This window comes from Vanessa atalanta, chromosome 28 (assembly GCF_905147765.1).
Source record: "Vanessa atalanta chromosome 28, ilVanAtal1.2, whole genome shotgun sequence".
Taxonomy (NCBI): Eukaryota; Metazoa; Arthropoda; class Insecta; order Lepidoptera; family Nymphalidae; genus Vanessa; species Vanessa atalanta.
The window spans coordinates 2,048,067-2,067,619 of NC_061898.1; the positions used below are offsets into that span (position 1 = coordinate 2,048,067).

Here is a 19,553-nt window from a genome sequence, read left to right on the forward strand (position 1 = left end):
CGCATCTTTTCTGGCAATCCTACGCATCCTAGGCGTCGTTCCGAACTCCTTGAAGACTGCTTTGGTGCACCCGATTACTAATAAAGACAAGTCATACCCGTCTATTTATAGGCCTATAGTCGTCACCTTGTTCTCCAAGATAATTGAGTCCATTATTAACTGCCAGCTCCTGCGGTACCTAATGGAGCACCAGCTGAGTTGCGACCGGCAAAACGGTTTCGGGATCGCTCAGTTGGTGATCTTCTAGTTTACCTGACACAGATGAGATGAGTCCAAGTCCAATGAGATGAGTCCATTACCACATAATTTGGACATTGGTCCGTTATGGCACAAAGTACTTCACCCTAAGATTCGAAGTCGTTGACGACCCAAGGCTAATATTAATTTATCTCTTCTGTACATTAATGACTTGTTGCATATTAGCACTGCAGACGCCTTATACTTCAGCCGCACCAACATTTGTCGGAACCGAAACAAACTTTTGTCTGAATTAGAATAGACTCTCTAACCAAAGTCAAGAAAAATTGGTCCAATTCAATTCTAGAAAGACAAGTCATTTTGAAAACTGACTGCCACTTGTATCGGAGTATTTGGCGTTTATATTAAATTGGAAAATAAAACCAAACGGTCCTCTATTCGACCAACATAGAACACCTCACATTGCGGAAGATCAAGCTGTTTACCACAGGCTTGATGCTTCAGCTTTGCATAGTGACTTTGGATCTGGATTAATCCCGGCAGATGAATTTCATCATCAGACATCCACAACAGCGTGATTTTTCATCGTCCATGGACGTTTGTAACATCGGAAGGTTTCAAATATCCTTGTGCGATGAAAAAAACGATAGTGATTTACCTCGAGCTGTTGGCCAGTTTTCCCGTAATACATAAATAAAATACTGTTCCCCGTATGAAACCAATGATATGCATTACATGGAAAATTTAATCTTTCTTCTTGCCGTAAGCGGGACTTATAACGTTACCAACAAATACACGCACATACCCACATAGACGCAAACAAACATAACATGTAACCGTATAAAAATCAAGGATTTCTGGAAAATGCGTAAAACTTGTAGATATGTCAAAATTCAGTACCTTCAAAATGTCTCGAGCTTAAAAATCGTATCATATCAGTGAAGCCTCGACAAATACATTTATTACTCCATAAATATACAATTCTTATCGTAGTATATCATCTCTAGATTAATAAAACATTGTGACATAGTGGTATTAATTTTGTTTAACCTTCGAGTAAATGAGAGTTCATTGACCTTATTTTTTTTAACTAGCATTAATCACTTTAAAAGTCATTGATGTTTAAAGATGTCTGAAGAGTCATTACAATTATGTCCTCCTTTTGACACAATCACAAGGCTTACTAGCTGTGCAATCGCCTTCTTGAGCACAGATGGTCAGTAGCAAGTTCGCACACAGGATTTGTATACTTTCAGCCAAATGACTGTATAAGAATGACAAGTGATTGTCCAATAGACGACAAGCATCGACTGACGGACCAATCGCGTGCAGTCTCAGTGCTCCTTCATTCCTATACCTAAAAATATATTACTGTCCATCCGTTACCCGTATCGCAACTTACAATCAATTACTTCATATTTAATCGTTTATTTGTAAAGTTGCAAATCTTAGTTATGAAGAACTATACCGAACCAACACCCCCTCCTCACTCCATCGGAATAGCGAAAGGATTTTTTTTTTTAATTTAATTGTAGTGTTATTTTATTGTCGATGTCTAGCTCTATGTAAATATTATATTCTTGATTTTTTCTTAATATTATTGTTATGGTGATTTGTCAGGTGAAAGAAAAATGTGATATATTTTATTAAAATGTTTAAATTGACTTGTGTTTTTTTTTTTTTAACACGGGCACAATAAGGATCTACGTACAATTTTTAATATAAAGAAACAATTTAAAAAGAAAATTCCTTGTACCGCCTAGGCTTCTTGCTTTCTCTTCTTTCTTTCTCTGCTTTTCTCTATTATATACATCTATATTACGTATAAATATTCTTCTTGAATCGCTCTGTTATTAGAACCGAATTTTAAGCTGTTGTGTAGGTTTAAAGATACGCCGAGTAAAGATTTTGTTTTATACTATGTAGAGAGATTAGTAAAAGAAAGGAATATTGTCTATGTATAAATCTCATTGTCTTTGATTCTTAAATAGTTTAACAAGACTTATAAAAGAAATAGTGATAACAATGCACTAAATATATCTCTTATTTGAACTGAGTGAGGGCATATAATCGAAATATGGTAAAAGCACATCGTAATTTTTAATAAAATTACGCCGATAAAATATATTTCAGGAAGTTAGAAAAGGGTAAAGGGACGAGACGTTAATTGCCAAAAGACATCGACATAGTAAATCCCTATGTGTGAGGTGCTTCATTCTAAACCACCAGTGGCTCTGATAAACATTATCACGTTAATAATTATTATTTACATACATTACATTCTGTGAATTTCCCACTGCTGGGCTATGGCCTCCTCTCCCTTTGAGGAGAAGGCTTGGAGCATATTCCACCACACTGCTCTATTGCGGGTTGGTGGAATACACATGTGGCAAAGTTTCGTTGAAGTTAGCCACATGCAGGTTTCCTCACGATGTTTGCCTTCACCGTCGAGCACGAGATGAATTATAAACACAAATTAAGCACATGAAAATTCAGTGGTGCTTGCCTGGCTTTGAACCCAAAATCAAAAGTTAAATTTCATGACGATCCGCTAATAAGTTACAACACGTGACAAAATAACAAAATAACTCAAGTTCCAATTGAAATTTTTAGTTACGACTTAGGGTTAATAAGAAAAATATATTTTACTAGCTGAACCTGCGGCTTTATACACACGAAATTCAAAATAAAACACAAACTTCTAACCTCCCTTCTGTCCCCTTGAGGATGGAGTTTCGTAAATACTTAGCGAATGTATATAATAGGTAAGCTCTAAAAGGAACGTACCTGCCAAATTTCAAGTTTTTAATTTTTATGTGTTATCGTTTCTGAGATTTCGTGATTAATCCGTAAGTGGCACATATTTCGCTTTTACATAGGTATAGATTTAAAAAAAAACTTGTTTTATTAACATATATATAAAATACTCTTTTTAATTTATTGATTTGTTTTTATTATAAATATATTACAGTTTGATGTTTTATTGCCGATCAATGAAATTAACCTTTATTTAATAAACTGATTAATATTGAACTGACACTAAATTATTAATTATTCGACATTTCACAATTTAGCTTTCATATCTTCCAATAAGAATTTTGAAATGTCATCCGCCATGCAATCCGGGTTTTCAAGATGAACGTCATGTCCGCCATTAACAATTTTGTATCTGTAGTTGCCATGCGGCCAAGCGTACTCATCCATCACGAAGGGTACACGGCTGTACGATCCTTTGTCTATGGAACCTTTTGCTATTATAGCCAGTGTTGGTGTTTTAAGTGCTGTATACATTTCCTTTAAATGTTGAGGTTGGAAAGGTAATTTGAATGTACTTTTCATGCGTTGGTCGTACGAGAATCTGAAAAACAAAATAAATTTATTATAAAGATATTGATTAAATTAATATCATAGACTATTTGTATAGAAAAGCGAATTAAATAAAAGGATAGTAAATGGTCACGTCTATTGGCATTGTATGAATTTTTTAACGATTAAAAATTAGAGTCTATGGTGTTTACGTCTGTGATTACACTGGATCACACACTAGCACTTTACCGGAACACAAATATATATGTGTAATAACTTACGCTAGACGTCCTATCACAAAAAAAAAAATGGTAAGTTTTACCTGAACAGTCCATCTCCTGCCGGTTCTATGTATCTATCTAAAACTTGATCAGCTGCCTCTTCAGACAGTTGTTGAGCTTTCATTATCATTTCCTTAATCTGCAATAAACGGTCGAAAAGATTCAGTTGTATTTTTAATGTACAGGCTTCTACCGGCCTATAGGTGGCGGGGGCCCAGTGCCCCAATTTCACTTGAACACCGTTGAAACCGGAACACAGCAATAATAAGTATTACTATTTGGCGTTAGATATAATTAATGGGTGGTACCTACACACACGGCTTATACCGTTCTAATGATACTAAATGAAATAATTAATTAATTTTTAAAATATATATAAATAATTAATTTTAAATACCTGTTGATAACGATACTTTGGCGCGGATTCCTTGCCACTGGTATGTTTTTTATACGACTTATCTTGGTAATGACTCCCGTATATCTCCTTGTACCAGCTCGATATTTCTTCTGGTAAGATCGTGTGATACGCAGGTACAGGATCTATGTCTACTACTTTCGTCATCATACCCGGGTACGCCATATTGAAGTATTTACCTGGAATGGATATTGTTTAACATAACAATTTTGTATTCAAGACAAATTGGTGATGTCTGATTTCGGCTACAACGGTAATTCCCAACGAAGACTTCATCAAATAGAGTCGACCGATTAATGTTCCGGCGCAGAGTCTAGGCTAGAAATAGCTTTATGGGCCTTTGGAGACTTACTTAATATTCTATGGTACTTCTGATTATTTATTGGCAAAGACACCCACTTACGACACTTTGACTGGCTCAATCCTAGCTTTGAACCCAGCTACTCATAAGCATAAAACTTTAAGCTACAATCAAAAGTATGAAATAAATATAATTACCTACAGCTGTTCCAAGGGAGTGAGCAATGTAAATGAAATGTTCCCATTTAAAATGTTCAGCGACATTCTGTAAAGTTGGCACTAGATCCCAAATTGTGAAACGTACTCCTTTGGGGAGTTGATCGGAATACCCGTTTCCTGGTAAATCAATACTGACGTAGAAAAAATTGGTTGGCAACTTGAGAATAAGAGGACGGAATCCAGAACAGGGTACGAGACGACCAGGGCTCAATAAGACTGGTTGGTTCTTGGAGTCACCCCACGTTATACCTGAAAATAATAAAAGAGCATCAATCTGTTAATGCCCTCTGGCTGGGCTAAATCCACATCTCCTGATTGAGGAAAAGATTTTGGGGCTTATTCTACCACTTAGCCACGATGCGCATTGGGGGGATACGCATGTGGAAGATTTTTATTCGACACAAGGCGCATTGCACGTGAAATGTGTCGGATAAAAATCTGCACATGTAAAAACGATTTTCTCATTTATACAATGTAATATTTGACAATTGAACAATGAGTCCGAAACAGACGTATATATTATATTTTATTGTACAATAAACAAATGGAGTATTTGACGACGTAACCAATTGTGAGGCGACACTACTCCGAATGACCGTATTCAACTTAAAAGAAAATACAAAAATATAAATAAACCTGTGGATAGTAAGCTTCATTCTACTTTGTTTGAAAAAGTACTACAAAATATTGATTTTCCTAATAAAAAGCCACAAAAATTATATTTCGACAAAATAAACACGCTTTCTTGTCATTAAATTAAATTTTAAACCTTTTTATTACCGCAAGAACACTGTCAGTCATTTTAAAAATAATGAATTACAATCGCTATCGTTGGTACGTAGTATCTTGTTGTACAAACATTAGCATTAAAACTCCTAAAAAGTTGTTTATCAAAGTGACAGTCCATATTAAAATAAGGAATGTTTGGTTGGGACTCGCAAAACGAGAACATTGTCCACTAAAGTTCGATTGCATTTAGTAAAAACCCCCTAATTCAAATCTAATAATACTTTTTCTTGTATTTGTATAAATAAAATTGATGGTAACAAAACATATAATTATTAAGAAAGTTGATAGATATGTACCTAGCTGTTTACATTGAACTGACAGTTTTTGCCTATATGACGTCACACCATGGCGGCTCATGTTGTAGTTCATGATATATAGATTCAAAAACTAATTTTAATATAATAAATCAATAATGTGCTTTTACGACTAAAAATCAGAATATTTAAGTATATTTTAACTTTTCAAAAGTAGACTTTTGAAAAGTTAAAATATACTTCAAAAGCTAGTTCAGTTCTGTTACCCAATATTAAAGTTTAATTGGTACCTTTTATATTTCCCCATGGAGCTCTTATTGTTATTTCTTTCTCAGTTGATTTTAAAGTTGACATTGCCCTGTAAATAGAACTTGATTAAGTTTTTTTAGTTTTAAAGTACTAGATAATTTTAAAGCTATGTTTGGTAAGATTTAAAATTATGAGCATTCATTTGTATCTGTTGTTTGGTGGTTGGTTTTAGTGGATTACTATAAACGTAACTGGGCTTTTCATAGCCGGTAATTTTAGAGGCAGCGTTAGTTTTTAATTAGTATAATAAATTTTCATATGTACTACAGACTTCACAAGATTGTAATTGTCAACCCGATGTTTTCTATAATAAGCCTGAAAAACGTAGTCACGCCGTTTTTATTCTAATCTTAACATAAGCATTCTTTTAAATATTCAAATCCTATCTTTATTTTCCATTCATCTTTAACGACTCCCTTTTTGTATATTTAATATTTTACATATATATTTTTTTAATGACAACATTACCACAATGATAAAACTGTGATATTCATCTCTAAACTTTATTAATCTATATTAATTTTTTGTCCATTTCTCAAGATGTCAAAGTTCAATGACATAGATGTTATGGTAAATTACAACGTATAAACATGTCATTAATATCCCCTTTAAAATGAAATAAGGAGGTACATCTCACTGATATAATAATAATCTTAATAAAACCCAACCTAAGTAATAATAATTTACCTGAATAAAGACACGCGTAGGTACACTGTATCTCATATATCTAATACGTTATTAAACACGTAATATAAACTTATTCTGTAACAAACAAGTAAAACAATCTACGGGTACGACGAAACTCGCTAATCTTATGCAATATACAAACCTTATCTATCAAACTTACGCATCGTCTGTGTTATCACGATAATATTTAATATCTATCTATACATAATATAATTATATAAACAGGGAAAGACAAAATAGTTCATTAAATTTACCCTTTGGTGACTATAATTTCGCACCCCCATATCTCTCATCCCTTTGACGTATAAATGAATTTAAATACGGTACAATCCAGTACAAACTGAGCACAATCAAATGGAAATCAAAAAATATAATTATTGTTTTCAACTTCTCACAGGGAATTAAGCAAATAGGTTTGGGTATATTCGTCGATTTAACTAAGGCATTTGATACGGTCAGTCATGAAATACTATTGAGAAAAATTTCTAATATTGGTGTGACGGGGAACGCGTTTAAAATATTAAAATCTTACTTACATAACCGTAAACAGATTGTTAAAATAGGGCAACACCAAAGTTCCACTAAATCTATTCGATATGGCGTCCCCCAAGGATCAATTCTGGGCCCATTGTTGTTCCTAATATACATAAATGATATTTCCCAAATTGGTCTTTATGGGGACATATCTCTATATGCAGATGATACAAGCCTTTTTTATTTTGGCAACTCTATTAACGCTATTTTGCCTAAAGTAAGAAATGATTTAAATACTCTAAGTGACTGGTTTCTAAACAATTTACTAACAATTAATATCTCAAAAACAAAATATGTTATATTTTCCGCGAAAAACAAAAATATTGACAGTAACTTTCAACTCATGATAAACGATGAAATTATTGAGAGAAAAACGCATGAAAAATATTTGGGTCTAACTTTAGATAATCACCTGAATTGGAAACCACACTTGCAAAAAATTAAGTCAAAATTAATCTCCCTCGCAGGAGCTATCCGAAGTATAACGAAATGTTTACCGCGAAAAGTAAGATATATCATTTACAATTCCCTAATCAAGCCGCATATTGACTATTTGATAGAAATTTGGGGAACGGCAGCTAATTCAAACTTAAATATAATACAAAAATCTCAAAATAAATTAATTAAAATATTATTTAACTATCGTTTTCGGACAGCAACACAAAAGATTTACACGGACACAAAAATTATGAATATAAAACAAACATACAAATATTATACATGTATATTAGTACGAAAAATTTTAAACCGGGACATACATACTAAGATAACATTTACTAAAAAATTACAAGTGCAAAAAATTAAATTACGAAATGCTAACAATTTAATATTACGCCCATCTAGAACAAATTACGGTAAAAAGAACATTGAATATGATGGTGCTCAGCTATATAACTCTTTACCAAAGGAAATAAAGGAGACTAAATCAATATTAAGTTTCAAAAAACTACTCAAATGTCATATCTTAAAACAAAAAATATAACTTATTTACACCAAAATTTAATTTAAATTTACTTTTTAAAAACATAATAAAAAAAAAAAAAAAAATAATAAAAAAAAAAAAAACTAAAAATAAAAAATATTAAAAAAGTTAAATAGAATAAAAAATAATAATATTAATAATTTCATGCACTTACACTACAAAACCTACTAACATTTATAGATATACACACATATATACCGGCTTAGGTAATTTATTTAACATTATAAACTTAACTTCCATATCAACAATATCCATCAATGCCACTTCTGGTACTTATTAATCTATGAAGTTAATAATTGTAACATGCATGTATACGGTGTTTATATTTTAATGTAAGATCTGTCTACCCTCTTTTGTGTGATATTTTATTTTATCTTTACTTTGTTATCTCTGTACGCTTCTTTTATAATTGTTTTATTTTATATAGTTTCTCAGTAAGTGAAATATATGTATTTCTTTTGAGGAATTAATAAAGTCTCCAAATCCGAATTAAATTCGCAGTAAATCTCAGAAGATAAACTCAATTTTAACGTCTCAAAAGACTTAAATAATCGTAAATGTTATTGCATAAGGTCGTATATATGTTAAATTATATAACTATAGGTATTTTAGAGCAAAGATAAAGACAATTAGTAGTTTTAGTTCCACAAAAAATTAATGTGAGTTTTCATTGTTTTTCCTGCTTGGTAACTGCATAGCGTAACCTTCAAATCATTCAATTTATAAATAAAATAATCAGTAGGTAACATAAAGTTTTTTGGAACTTTAAAGTGGCACTTTTTGACATTATTTCTTTTTAAAAGTTGTTTGAAATTATTCAAATTAAAAAGAATGTTGAATTTTAGATGTAATACATTTATTAATAAACCTTTTTATTATTAGTGTTTTTTTTTTATGTTGTTTCCCAAAAACCTAATTCCCTACCTTCTATCATTCTAATAGGTTAATAGTTAATGGCGACAACGAATTAAAAAAAAAAAGATTTAGATAAACTTTGCGTTATAAATGGAAAATTATAGAAAAGCATTAAATATAAATTTACCTTTTAAATTTTTCAAATTAATGAACACCAATAAACAGAAGAAAAAGACAATGTAGAATTTATACGAAAAGAAATAAAAACATTTTGATTACTATTTAAACTGTATGCTAAGCTACACGTGTCTACATTTATACATGCTCTTTTTTAAAGTAATTTATTAGTTGTGTAGTTGTTACTTACCTCGTTGTTAATTCAATTCTGTAATAGTAATTTTGTAATATTTTTCTTGACATTGGACAAACAAAAAGAAAATTGAAACAATTTATTGGATAAATAAAATAAAAATTAAAAATTAACGAACAATATTTACACTTTCGATGCTAACGTCAACATTGAACAGTTTATTATCGTTCAAAGTTTTTAGTTCAGTTTATATTATAGTTAGTTGAATAATGATAATTATGTAAATTAATTAATTTTAATATTGGAGTACATCGTACATAGTGGTACTCGTGGCTCAAAACGTAAATTGACTTATTTTAGAATGAGGGTTTTTATTAAAAAAACGCAACTAAACTTCCGGAAATGGAGAGATTTATATATTGTTTTATTTTATTGTTCATAGGTTTGCAGAGTGGCACACAGGCCACCTAATAATCTCTCGTCACCAACGCTCGTAGACATTATCATTATAAGAAATATAAACAGGTTTGAAGGGTGAGTGAGTTAATGTAACTACAGCCACAAGGAATAAAACGAATGGATAACTAGGTTGTTGGCGAATGAGCGATGTAAAGAATGGTTAAAATGCTAAAAGTCTATGGACAGTGGTGACTACTCACCATCAAGTGGCCCAATTGCGAGTCCACTTCCCAAAGTAAAAAAAAAAACAAAAAAAACTCATTTTCTATCAATTTTTACAAAATAATAAATAACAGCTTAACCATATATTTATAAATAGTTAACATATAATGCTGAGGTTGATGAAAAACACAAATAACATTGGTTAATAAAAATAATGTGCGTTATTATTTTAAATAAAACATTTATGTATGTGTGATGTTTTAGGAGTAAAGTACTTCAATATCAATAAATACGATTGACGTTGAATTAGAATGAGCACTTGGCAACACATAAACTATGACATAGTATGTCATATTGTGATAAAAAAATTGAATAAATAAATATTTAATATATTTGTACTATAAAATATAGATAATACTCTTTTGATATTATATTTTTTCTGTATGCTATACAGATTTTTTCATATTCTGAATGTATGGATATATCAAAGTTTTGTGATAAGCTAATAATAGTAATATCTTGATGTGATAAAGATTATGTTGATTCTTTACGAAGTTATTCTGTGATATACATATTTTATAAGCAAATTTAATAAGTTAAAAATGACACTTTTAGAAAAAGAATGGTTTATTCAAGCTCCATGGGGTCGTTTGTCCAGTAAGTATATAATGCTTAAGGAAATAATAAGTTACGTTGAGTCTGGAATATCCTTATTGTTCGAAATTTAATTTCCTCGTTTTAGTGGAATTTGAACTCTATACTTTACGTTTCCAAATTCAAAATAAATTGTATCAAAAATGTCTATAACCTAATAGGCATAAGAAATATTCCAATTTTAAACTGCCAGTAATTATACCTATTGTTTTTTTCCCGTGTAAAGGAACTACTAAATATTTACGTACTTTTATCAAATTGATATATATAATTATCAAAATAATATGTAAATATATAAAATATTAAAGACACTGTAAATTCATGGGCGGTAGGGGTTCGACGATCTTTTATCTGGTATGGAAATTGTGTTGAGTTCATTCCACTACACAGCTGAATACATATGTGACTGCTTTGATACACATGACAGTTTCCTCACAATTTCCTTTACTGAGCTTGACATGATATATACACATGTTAATCACATGAGAACTCAGTTGTACACAGCTTTAACCGACACTCTTTGGTTACCCTCTTTGTTAATTTGAATTACCATTAAGTCAATCTTGTTAACTTTTCCTATTGTTTAAGATTTATACTTTTTAAATGATTTTTTTGTCATTTACTGATATATAATTATTTTTTAGGCAAAAAAAAGTTTTGTTTCTTTTTTTTTTGGTTTTTTTTTTAATAAAAAATCACATTATTTAACCACTCGGCAATTATGGCTTGTTTATAAATTTTTTAATGCTAATAAAATATAATATACTTATCAATAAGTCCACATAAGGCTAAGCTACAAATGTTGTTTAAGTGGTGTTTACTTAAACAATGCTATCTCCCTCTTTCTAATGTCAAATCTATGCTGAGAGAAAGAGAGGAATCTCAGTTTAACTTGTACTGATATCACTATTGAGTTCTTAGTCTTTTTTAGTTATTATTTGCAATATATATTGGTTATTATTGCAGAGTCCTGCCCCAAAGATCCGACTCTAACATATCTGTCAAATATTATATATACTCAAGTAATCAAAGACAATTAGATTTAGACATAAGCAATCTTACTCTATAAAAAAAATTCGGCCAATAGTTATTTTTTGTAATAATATGGTATTATTACTTGTTGGTAGGGCTCTGTGATAGCCTTATTGGATAAGTACCTACCAAATACAGTTCCAGATTGAAAGGTGAGTAAGCCAGTGTAACTACAGGCACACAGGACATAACATCTTAGTTCCCAAGCTTGGTGGTGTACATTAGGAATGTACAAGTTGTTTAATATGTCTTACAGTGGGAATGTCTATGTGGTTTTGTGTTATTATAAGGCAGGCCACTTGCAAGTCTACTTTTTTTTTACCACAATATACATAGCATATATTTTAAGGTTGGGTCTCTCTAGCGAGTATGATACATACTCGTGTCAGAGGAACTCACTCTTCCATAACATCATGTGTTAGCTAAAGAATAAACAAATTTTTACTTAATACAATTTTTTTTTTTTTAAGTAAATATATAAATATTGGACAACATCACATACATTACTCTGATCCCAATGTAAGTAGCTAAAGCACTTGTGTTATGGAAATCAGAAATAACGACGGTACCACAAACACCCAGACCCAAGACAACATAGAAAACTAATGAACTTTTTCTACATCGACTCGGCCGGGAATCGAACCCGGGACCTCGGAGTGGCGTACCCATGAAAACCGGTGTACACACTACTCGACCACGGAGGTCGTCCGTGGTCGAGTAGTGTAGAGTTACAAATAAAGTTAAAGAGAAAAAATAAAATAAAATAAAAAATAAAGATAAGTGTAATTAATGATTTTTACAAAGTGCATGTGTGCGTGCGTGCGTGTGCGCGTGCCTGCGTGTGAGTGAATCATTGATGTGCATGTAGTGTGTGTTGCTTTCTACGAACGAGTAGTTTGATCTCGACTTGCATTTAAAAAATACCTCTGTTACAGTTGTTGCGTGGGGCAACTGCTATGATCCACCGGTTCTGGTCTGCCCTGGGTCCAAAGACACCGTCATTAGTTTCAGACCTCTCATTGAAATGTTACCAAAGAATTTTTATTATATTGGTAAGTATTTTATTCATATTTGGACTAAAGACTATACTAAATTTTACAAAAACGATAATATTTTCGCCCGCGGTTTCGATCGCATTTTAGGGAATGTATAAAAAAAGAGCCTATTTCCTTCCAAGGAGTTTAAGCTTGCTTGCTCGTTTAAATTTAATCAATTATAAATAAAATCCGAGCCGAGATGGCCCAGTGGTTAGAACGCGTGCATCTTAACCGATGATTTCGGGTTCAAACCCAGGCAGGCACCACTGAAATTTCATGTGCTTAATTTGTGTTTATAATTCATCTCGTGCTCGGCGGTGAAGGAAAACATCGTGAGGAAACCTGCATGTGTCTAATTTTAACGAAATTCAGCCACATGTGTATTCCGCCAACCCGCATTGGAGCAGCGTGGTGGAATATGCTCCAAACCTTCTCCTCAAAGGGAGAGGAGGCCTTTATCCCAGCAGTGGGACATTTACGGGCTGCTTATGTTATGTAAATAAAATCAATCAATTTTACAAACTCCATTAAAGTATTATTTTTTTATTTCAGGTTTGGACCTGCCAGGCTCCGGTAAATCGGATCACATGCCGCGTGGCCTTATGATCAGCATGTATGACCTTCTGTACAGCATCCAAGTCGTCGTGAAACACTTCAGATGGGAGAGTTTCATTTACTTGGCACATTCTATGGGTTGTACTTTAGGTGAGATGCTTTTGGAAGTTTATGCAAAAAAAATTGAAGTTAAGCTAATGGTGTTGCCACATTGCTGTTATAAAATGTTATAAAAAAATATGAATTTATTTTTAATAGGGAAACTAACATATATCCGTACTATATTAATAGCATCGTATAAAAAAAAGTCGCTTACCGCTGTCTGTCTCTGTGTATGCGATTAGATCTTTAAAATTACACATTTTTTTTAATAGATAGATTGATTCAAGAGGAAGGTTTATATGTATAGTACATGCACAATATAGTAGGGAAACTCTGATAATTTTAGAGGTTTCTGAAGCGATGACGTAAATAAGCACATTTTTGCGCTTACATTGCAAACGCTGTCTGAACCCTACGAGATAGATCAAAATAATGTACCACAGTATTGTACACCTTAAAAAGGTGCGATGGTATATGTCTCTCTTAGGGATAGTTCACAATAACCATTTTTTATCCTTTACTTTTTACGAGAAATAATGGCGATTTAAAGCAATACATTATTAATCCGTATCCAATTAAGTACCTCAAATACATTGTGCATTTAATATGGATCAATATGGCCCTTTACACCATGTAATTTAAATGAATATTTTCGAAGATATTACAGATTTAAAACGCAGGGACATAGCGGTTTGTATTGTCTAATGACTGAAAAACTGTGAACGTTGTAAGACATTCTGTAGTATATTTATTTTATTGGCAGTTTGCACCCGTGCGAAGCCAGGGCGGTAGTAGTTAATATATAAATTATTTCCAGGTAAACTATATGATTTATCATATCCAGGGAAGATAAGCAAAGCTATTGACCTGGACCCTGTCACGTTAGGTGTGGTGGTTCCCGTGGAGGAATTTCCTAAATGGTAAAGTACAATAATCATTAAAAATCAACGAACACTGCCATGAATTTATTAACTTTAAAGCCAGCGTCACTCGAGATGATGTAAGGATTCATGCAAATATTTTTAGGCATTTGAAAGATCACATACATACTTGATAAATACAAAAAGCCGGATCTACCATACGGCTTTTTGGGCTTCAGCCTAGGGCCCCGTCGATTCAAGGGGCCCCCAGCTAAGTCAAGTCAAAGTAAGGGCCCAGGGCCCACTAAACTTACGGTCCGGCCTTGTACATACATGCTTATTTGGTGCAATACTTATAGTATTGTTGTTCCGGTTTGAAGGGTGAGTGAGCCAGTGTAACAACAGGCACAAGGGACATAACATCTTAGTTCCCAAGTTTGGTGGCGCATTGGTGATGCAAGGAATGGTTAATATTTCTTACAGCGCCATTGTCTATGGGCGGTGGTGATCCATTTCAAGATCAATCAAAATATTCTTTATTTGATTAGGTTCATAAAAGCACTTTTGAATCACCTTGCAGTGTTAAACTAAGTGTAATGCTACCACCGGTTCGAAAAGTAGATTCTACCAAGAACCGTCTCAGAAACTCAGTAGTTCTCTTTTCCACCATTTTAATTATATTGAATACGTCTAGAGTATGCCAGTGTCACAATTAATTTTTTATATATCCAGCCTAGAAATCAATAAATACTAAGTACACGCAATCTGTCCGCCTACCTATAATTAAAAAAAAATATGCAAACAAGCATTTGACAGCTTGGTAAGCAACATTGACATTGTATCCGCTCGGAAAATAAGTTGGTACCAACTTACGGCCAACACTACCGCGCTCTCATTGGTCGAATCGAATAACTCCGTCCCTTTTAACAAAATCAATTCCACGGATTGCATGAAAGCGACAGGAAGGATTTTACACATAAAAACTAATGTAACATTTTTATTAGGGTACCCAAAGGGTAAGACTTGATCTATTATTAAGACTGACGCCTGTCCGTCCGTCTGTCACCAGGCTGTATCTCATAATAATAATAATAGACACTAGAAATTTTCACTGATGATGTATTTCTGTTGTCGCCATAAAAACGAATACTAAAATACAGTTTTTTTTACCTTTGTGTAAATAATTGTACGGAACCCCTCGTACGCGAGTCCTACTCGCACTTGGTTAATCAGTATGTTTTTTTTAGGTACGAATTGACGTTTGTAAAATATTTTAATGATTATAAAAAGTTTAACATGCCAAGAGAAGAAACACCGACGTATGACAAGGATATGGTAAGTTTATTAATTTAATTGTCCCCCCCCTCTCCTAACACAAATAATAAGCTTAAAAGGAGGGGTAAATAGGAATATTAGTCATTCCTTAACTAATTTTCGGATTAAAAAAATATATAATATATGTAATAAACATATGCCCACTTTCATTTTACTTCCAAATTTCCGATAACAGTTTCGTCGACGCTGATAAACATAACGAATATCATAGATTATAATTCAAGATGTCCACCAATGACATCGCGTCAATTAATTTCAAGGTCTGTGATTGGAAGAGATAATATTTATATTAATACCGTCCATTACAACTGATCATGCGGGTTCAAACCCAGACAAGCACTAAATTTTTCATTCTGCTTATAATTTCGGAGGTGAAGGAAAACATCATAAGGAAATCTGCTTGTGTCTAATTTCAATGAGATTCGATCTCACGCGTGTCTTAATTACCTTTTGGTTACTTCTCAAAGACAGAAACACAGAGGAGGCCTTAGTCCATTGTAAAGCATGTTTTATATAATATATGATTTTCAGATCGTATCGAAACTGATGAAACGTCGCGGAATAAGTAAAGAATTAGCGGGAGAAATAATGTCTAGGTTATCTGAGCCGGTGGGGAATGGTCTTATCAGGTATAAATATTCTTTAAACTCCTTAGTTAATTAATACTATCTTCCGGTTGTGACGAAACTCGGCGTTCTGCGTACGCCAGTAAAGTCCTAAAAAAATGAGAATTTTCATTTGTAGAACCTCATTCTATCCGTGTGAAGTCGGGACGGATAGGTAGTTATATTATAATTACCGTCCACCTCTATATTTTTATAGATCTGTGTTCTTATTCAAGTTCAAACTATGACCCCTAGATGGCGCTATAACAACTTTTTTTTTCAGATATACTTTCGACGAACGGGTCAACTTTCCAATTCACTCCCCCTTCCCCCCTGAACAAGTACTTAAGCTCTTGAACTCCTTGAAAACGCCGACACTGACAATAATAACTGATAGTTCTATAAACGCGGGACATTTTGCGAAGACGCCGTTTTTATTAAACGAATCGTCGCTGTCTGACAACTATAGAGTGAAGTTAGTCACAGGAAACCACGATGTTCATATCGCTGAACCGGAAAAGGTTGCATCGTTTGTGGGCCAGTTTCTTTTACGTGGTTTAGGAGGTTTAGATAATAAGGCGAAGTTGTGATGTTTTTGATGAGGTTATGGTTGTTTTATATGGGGAAAGTAGAGTATTATATTTTTGTAAAATGTACAATTTTTAATTAAAATTTATTTACTGAGACGCGTTTTATTTTTAAATACTCATGTTGACTGTTTCACTGGAATAGAATCTAAGATAAATATTTACTCAGTTGGACTGTGAAAAGAATTTAAATCTTGGTCTATTAAAAATTTAGAAGCTCGTGTAAAAAAATTGATAAAAATAAGGTATGTTACTCAATACAAGATTATATTCATGATAAAAAAGCGCAGGCAGCATGTATAAGAATATGATTATACTTTACTGTATATTAGTAAATAACTCTACAATTGAAAATAATTTCTGAATCGGAGCTTTACATTTGATTCAGCGCTAATATTGCGATTCGAGTTCTATTATGAATTTATGACCCTACTTGAATAAATAATATTAAGATTTACATAATAAAAATATTGTGGTTTTAATGAATAACTGAATATCCCTGTGCTTAGTTTTTGTTTATAATTCAACAGGTCTCGATATTGAAAATATTCTCAAGAAATGTTAACGTTTTAGGTGAAAACAGGTGTGTATCAGTCGCAGACAACATTAATTGGTTTTTCAATTATCTCACGAAATTGTTCAACCAGAGTTATTGACCCTATTTTAGCTTGACTCTCTTGACAATAGACATAGATTTACTTGGTGGTAGGATATTTTGCAAGCTCATCCGTGTAAAAAGGTTTTATGTATAATTTTATTCACTTTTTTGATATCTTTATATAAACTAATCTAATAGCAGTTTAATTGTAAGTCCTACAGTGCAATATGTTAAATGGCTTATTATTATTTATATGTTATATGTAAAAAACACAAATTAAAAAAAACTTGTTCTAAATATATAATTCCTTAATAAAAAAATTAACATTATTTACAATAGCAACACTAAAATATTATTCGGATCTAGCAACCCGGATCGTTAGAGTTTCCTTTTCATACATATCATTTGATAGAGTCAATATTAGTGGAGCACTATTATTCACTGTTTTGTTTTTTAATTGTTTTATTTCATCTTTCAATAGCACAACTTTATTTCTCAAAGTCTTACACAATTTTTGACTAGAGCGTAACCGCTGTAAAAGTTTCTTAGACCTCTCCTTCTGTTTCAGAAATATTTTAGCCAATTTGCCATCAAACGTTGCAATATTCGATGGGGACTTTATTATGACAATCGGTCTTTTCGATGGTCTGATGTTTCTCAATGTTGTCTTTTTTCGTTCAATGATCGTCGTTATGTGATCGGGATCAGGGAAACTGCTTCTGTCCGGCGAAATACCGATTCTGCTTTCTGGTGACATTTCCTGAAAGGCAGATATATAACTATGATTATAACAGAGTCTAGAAAGAAAAATTTCCATAAAATTGTATAGTTTTCGAAAAGTATATACTACATATTAGCAGTATGCTGTGTATCAAAAACAATTACAATAAGATGAAGAGATAACTTCTTATGGGAACCCTCCCTCCTCTTCGTTACAAAATATGTTACGACACCAGTCTGTTTGGCTGCCCTTTCTCTTATGCATACAGCAGCGGTAGACAGTCTACTCCTCTCACACTCAAGGCACTAGCTATATTGACAAACATTTTTTTAAGTTATACTTCAGGCAGGCGTCCCAAGACGCACACTAATTTTTTTTTATAATAATATATATTAATAAAACTCAAGGCAAGGTAATGTCTGTCGGCTGTGCTAGTGACATTATATTTAAAATGATATCTACCTTTTCTATATGAGTATTACAAGTAAATGACGTAGGTATGGCATCCTTATGTAACATGCTTCTTTTTCTTCCCGCAATGAAATATTCTTGAGGAAAATGTTTTGAACAGATACGAGAATGCTGGGTTGGCTTCCAATTTTCCCTCTTTACTGCTTTTATCCATTGTTTTCTTATATCAGTGTTATGTGGAAATCTGCAGAAAATATACGAATTTCAGATGAAATATTTATTAAAACGGAACACAATATTGCTTGAAGTTAAGTTGCTTATAATTAGATATTTGGCGAGATTTCAATAGATGTATTTAAAGAGATAATTCTTCAATAATAAAAAAAAAAATTGAACGTTTAGTAAATAATTATTTTATTTTTTAATATTTAGTATTTAGATTAAATTCAAAACATACACAATACATTAATATACCCAACAATAATTGCAGAAAAATTAAAAAAAAGTAATATTACTTACGCGTGAAAAGATATTCCAGATCCAGGATAATTTTCACTCCTACAACCACGGACACAGCAAGTAATAACCATATTGAGTTAACAATTAAAATATATAATAAATGTTGAATAATAACAATTAATCGCTTTATGTTTTGATTGAGATTTAAGAGTAACTTTCAAAATTTATTTTGACATATCACAATTCATAACGTAACTAGTGATTGTATACACTTATACACTTTATCACAAGGATCATAATTCTTCGTATTTTAGCCAAACAAAACCTGGGTTGCTAGTTTTTTCTAATATTATTTACCAAAAATCATCTAAAAATCGATAGTACCTTTGTTGTTAATATGGTGGTAAAAAATAATAACAAATTTTTTATATGTAAATACATTTTCATGTTTTTTATAATTTCATTCATTTTAACTAATATTTTGTAAGTTCATTTAAAAGAATATATCATAATAAAAAATAAGACATTTCAGTGTTC

At 32.2% G+C, this 19,553-nt stretch overlaps 3 protein-coding genes across 5 annotated transcripts in view; 1 reads left to right on the plus strand and 2 right to left on the minus strand.

Annotated features, from left to right (window-relative positions):
• Positions 1-3,155: 3,155 nt before the first annotated feature.
• Positions 3,156-7,039, minus strand: LOC125074633 (serine hydrolase-like protein). Of its 2 annotated transcripts, none has more exons than XM_047686010.1 (6): positions 7,013-7,039; positions 6,053-6,120; positions 4,699-4,968; positions 4,183-4,379; positions 3,827-3,924; positions 3,156-3,556 (listed from the first exon to the last, which is right to left on the minus strand). In XM_047686010.1, the coding sequence occupies exons 2-6, from the start codon at positions 6,114-6,116 to the stop codon at positions 3,262-3,264; spliced, it is 924 nt and encodes a 307-aa protein (XP_047541966.1). In that variant the 5' UTR covers positions 6,117-6,120; positions 7,013-7,039; the 3' UTR covers positions 3,156-3,261. The 2 variants fall into 2 exon arrangements, with proteins under 2 accessions (XP_047541966.1, XP_047541965.1); XM_047686009.1 differs by lacking the exon at positions 7,013-7,039 and adding an exon at positions 6,759-6,892 and having other exon boundaries at positions 3,157-3,556.
• A 3,374-nt stretch (positions 7,040-10,413) lies between these two features.
• Positions 10,414-19,553, plus strand: part of LOC125074637 (serine hydrolase-like protein 2) — a 28,635-nt gene continuing 19,495 nt past the window's right edge. The window contains exons 1-8 of one of the 2 annotated variants that reach the window (XM_047686014.1): positions 10,414-10,717; positions 12,682-12,798; positions 13,336-13,488; positions 14,258-14,360; positions 15,548-15,635; positions 16,167-16,264; positions 16,524-16,670; positions 18,897-18,908. In XM_047686014.1, the coding sequence (XP_047541970.1) occupies positions 10,663-10,717; positions 12,682-12,798; positions 13,336-13,488; positions 14,258-14,360; positions 15,548-15,635; positions 16,167-16,264; positions 16,524-16,670; positions 18,897-18,906 (771 nt within the window). In that variant the 5' untranslated portion in view covers positions 10,414-10,662 and the 3' untranslated portion in view covers positions 18,907-18,908. Of the gene's footprint in view, positions 10,718-12,681; positions 12,799-13,335; positions 13,489-14,257; positions 14,361-15,547; positions 15,636-16,166; positions 16,265-16,523; positions 16,927-18,896; positions 18,909-19,553 lie in introns of those variants that run through there. The other variant, XM_047686013.1, reaches the window with a different exon arrangement.
• LOC125074646 (THAP domain-containing protein 1-like) lies at positions 17,706-19,278 on the minus strand. Its single transcript, XM_047686023.1, has 3 exons — positions 19,077-19,278; positions 18,609-18,801; positions 17,706-18,185 (listed from the first exon to the last, which is right to left on the minus strand). Exons 1-3 carry the CDS (start codon positions 19,145-19,147, stop codon positions 17,778-17,780), a joined length of 672 nt encoding a protein of 223 aa, XP_047541979.1. The 5' UTR covers positions 19,148-19,278; the 3' UTR covers positions 17,706-17,777.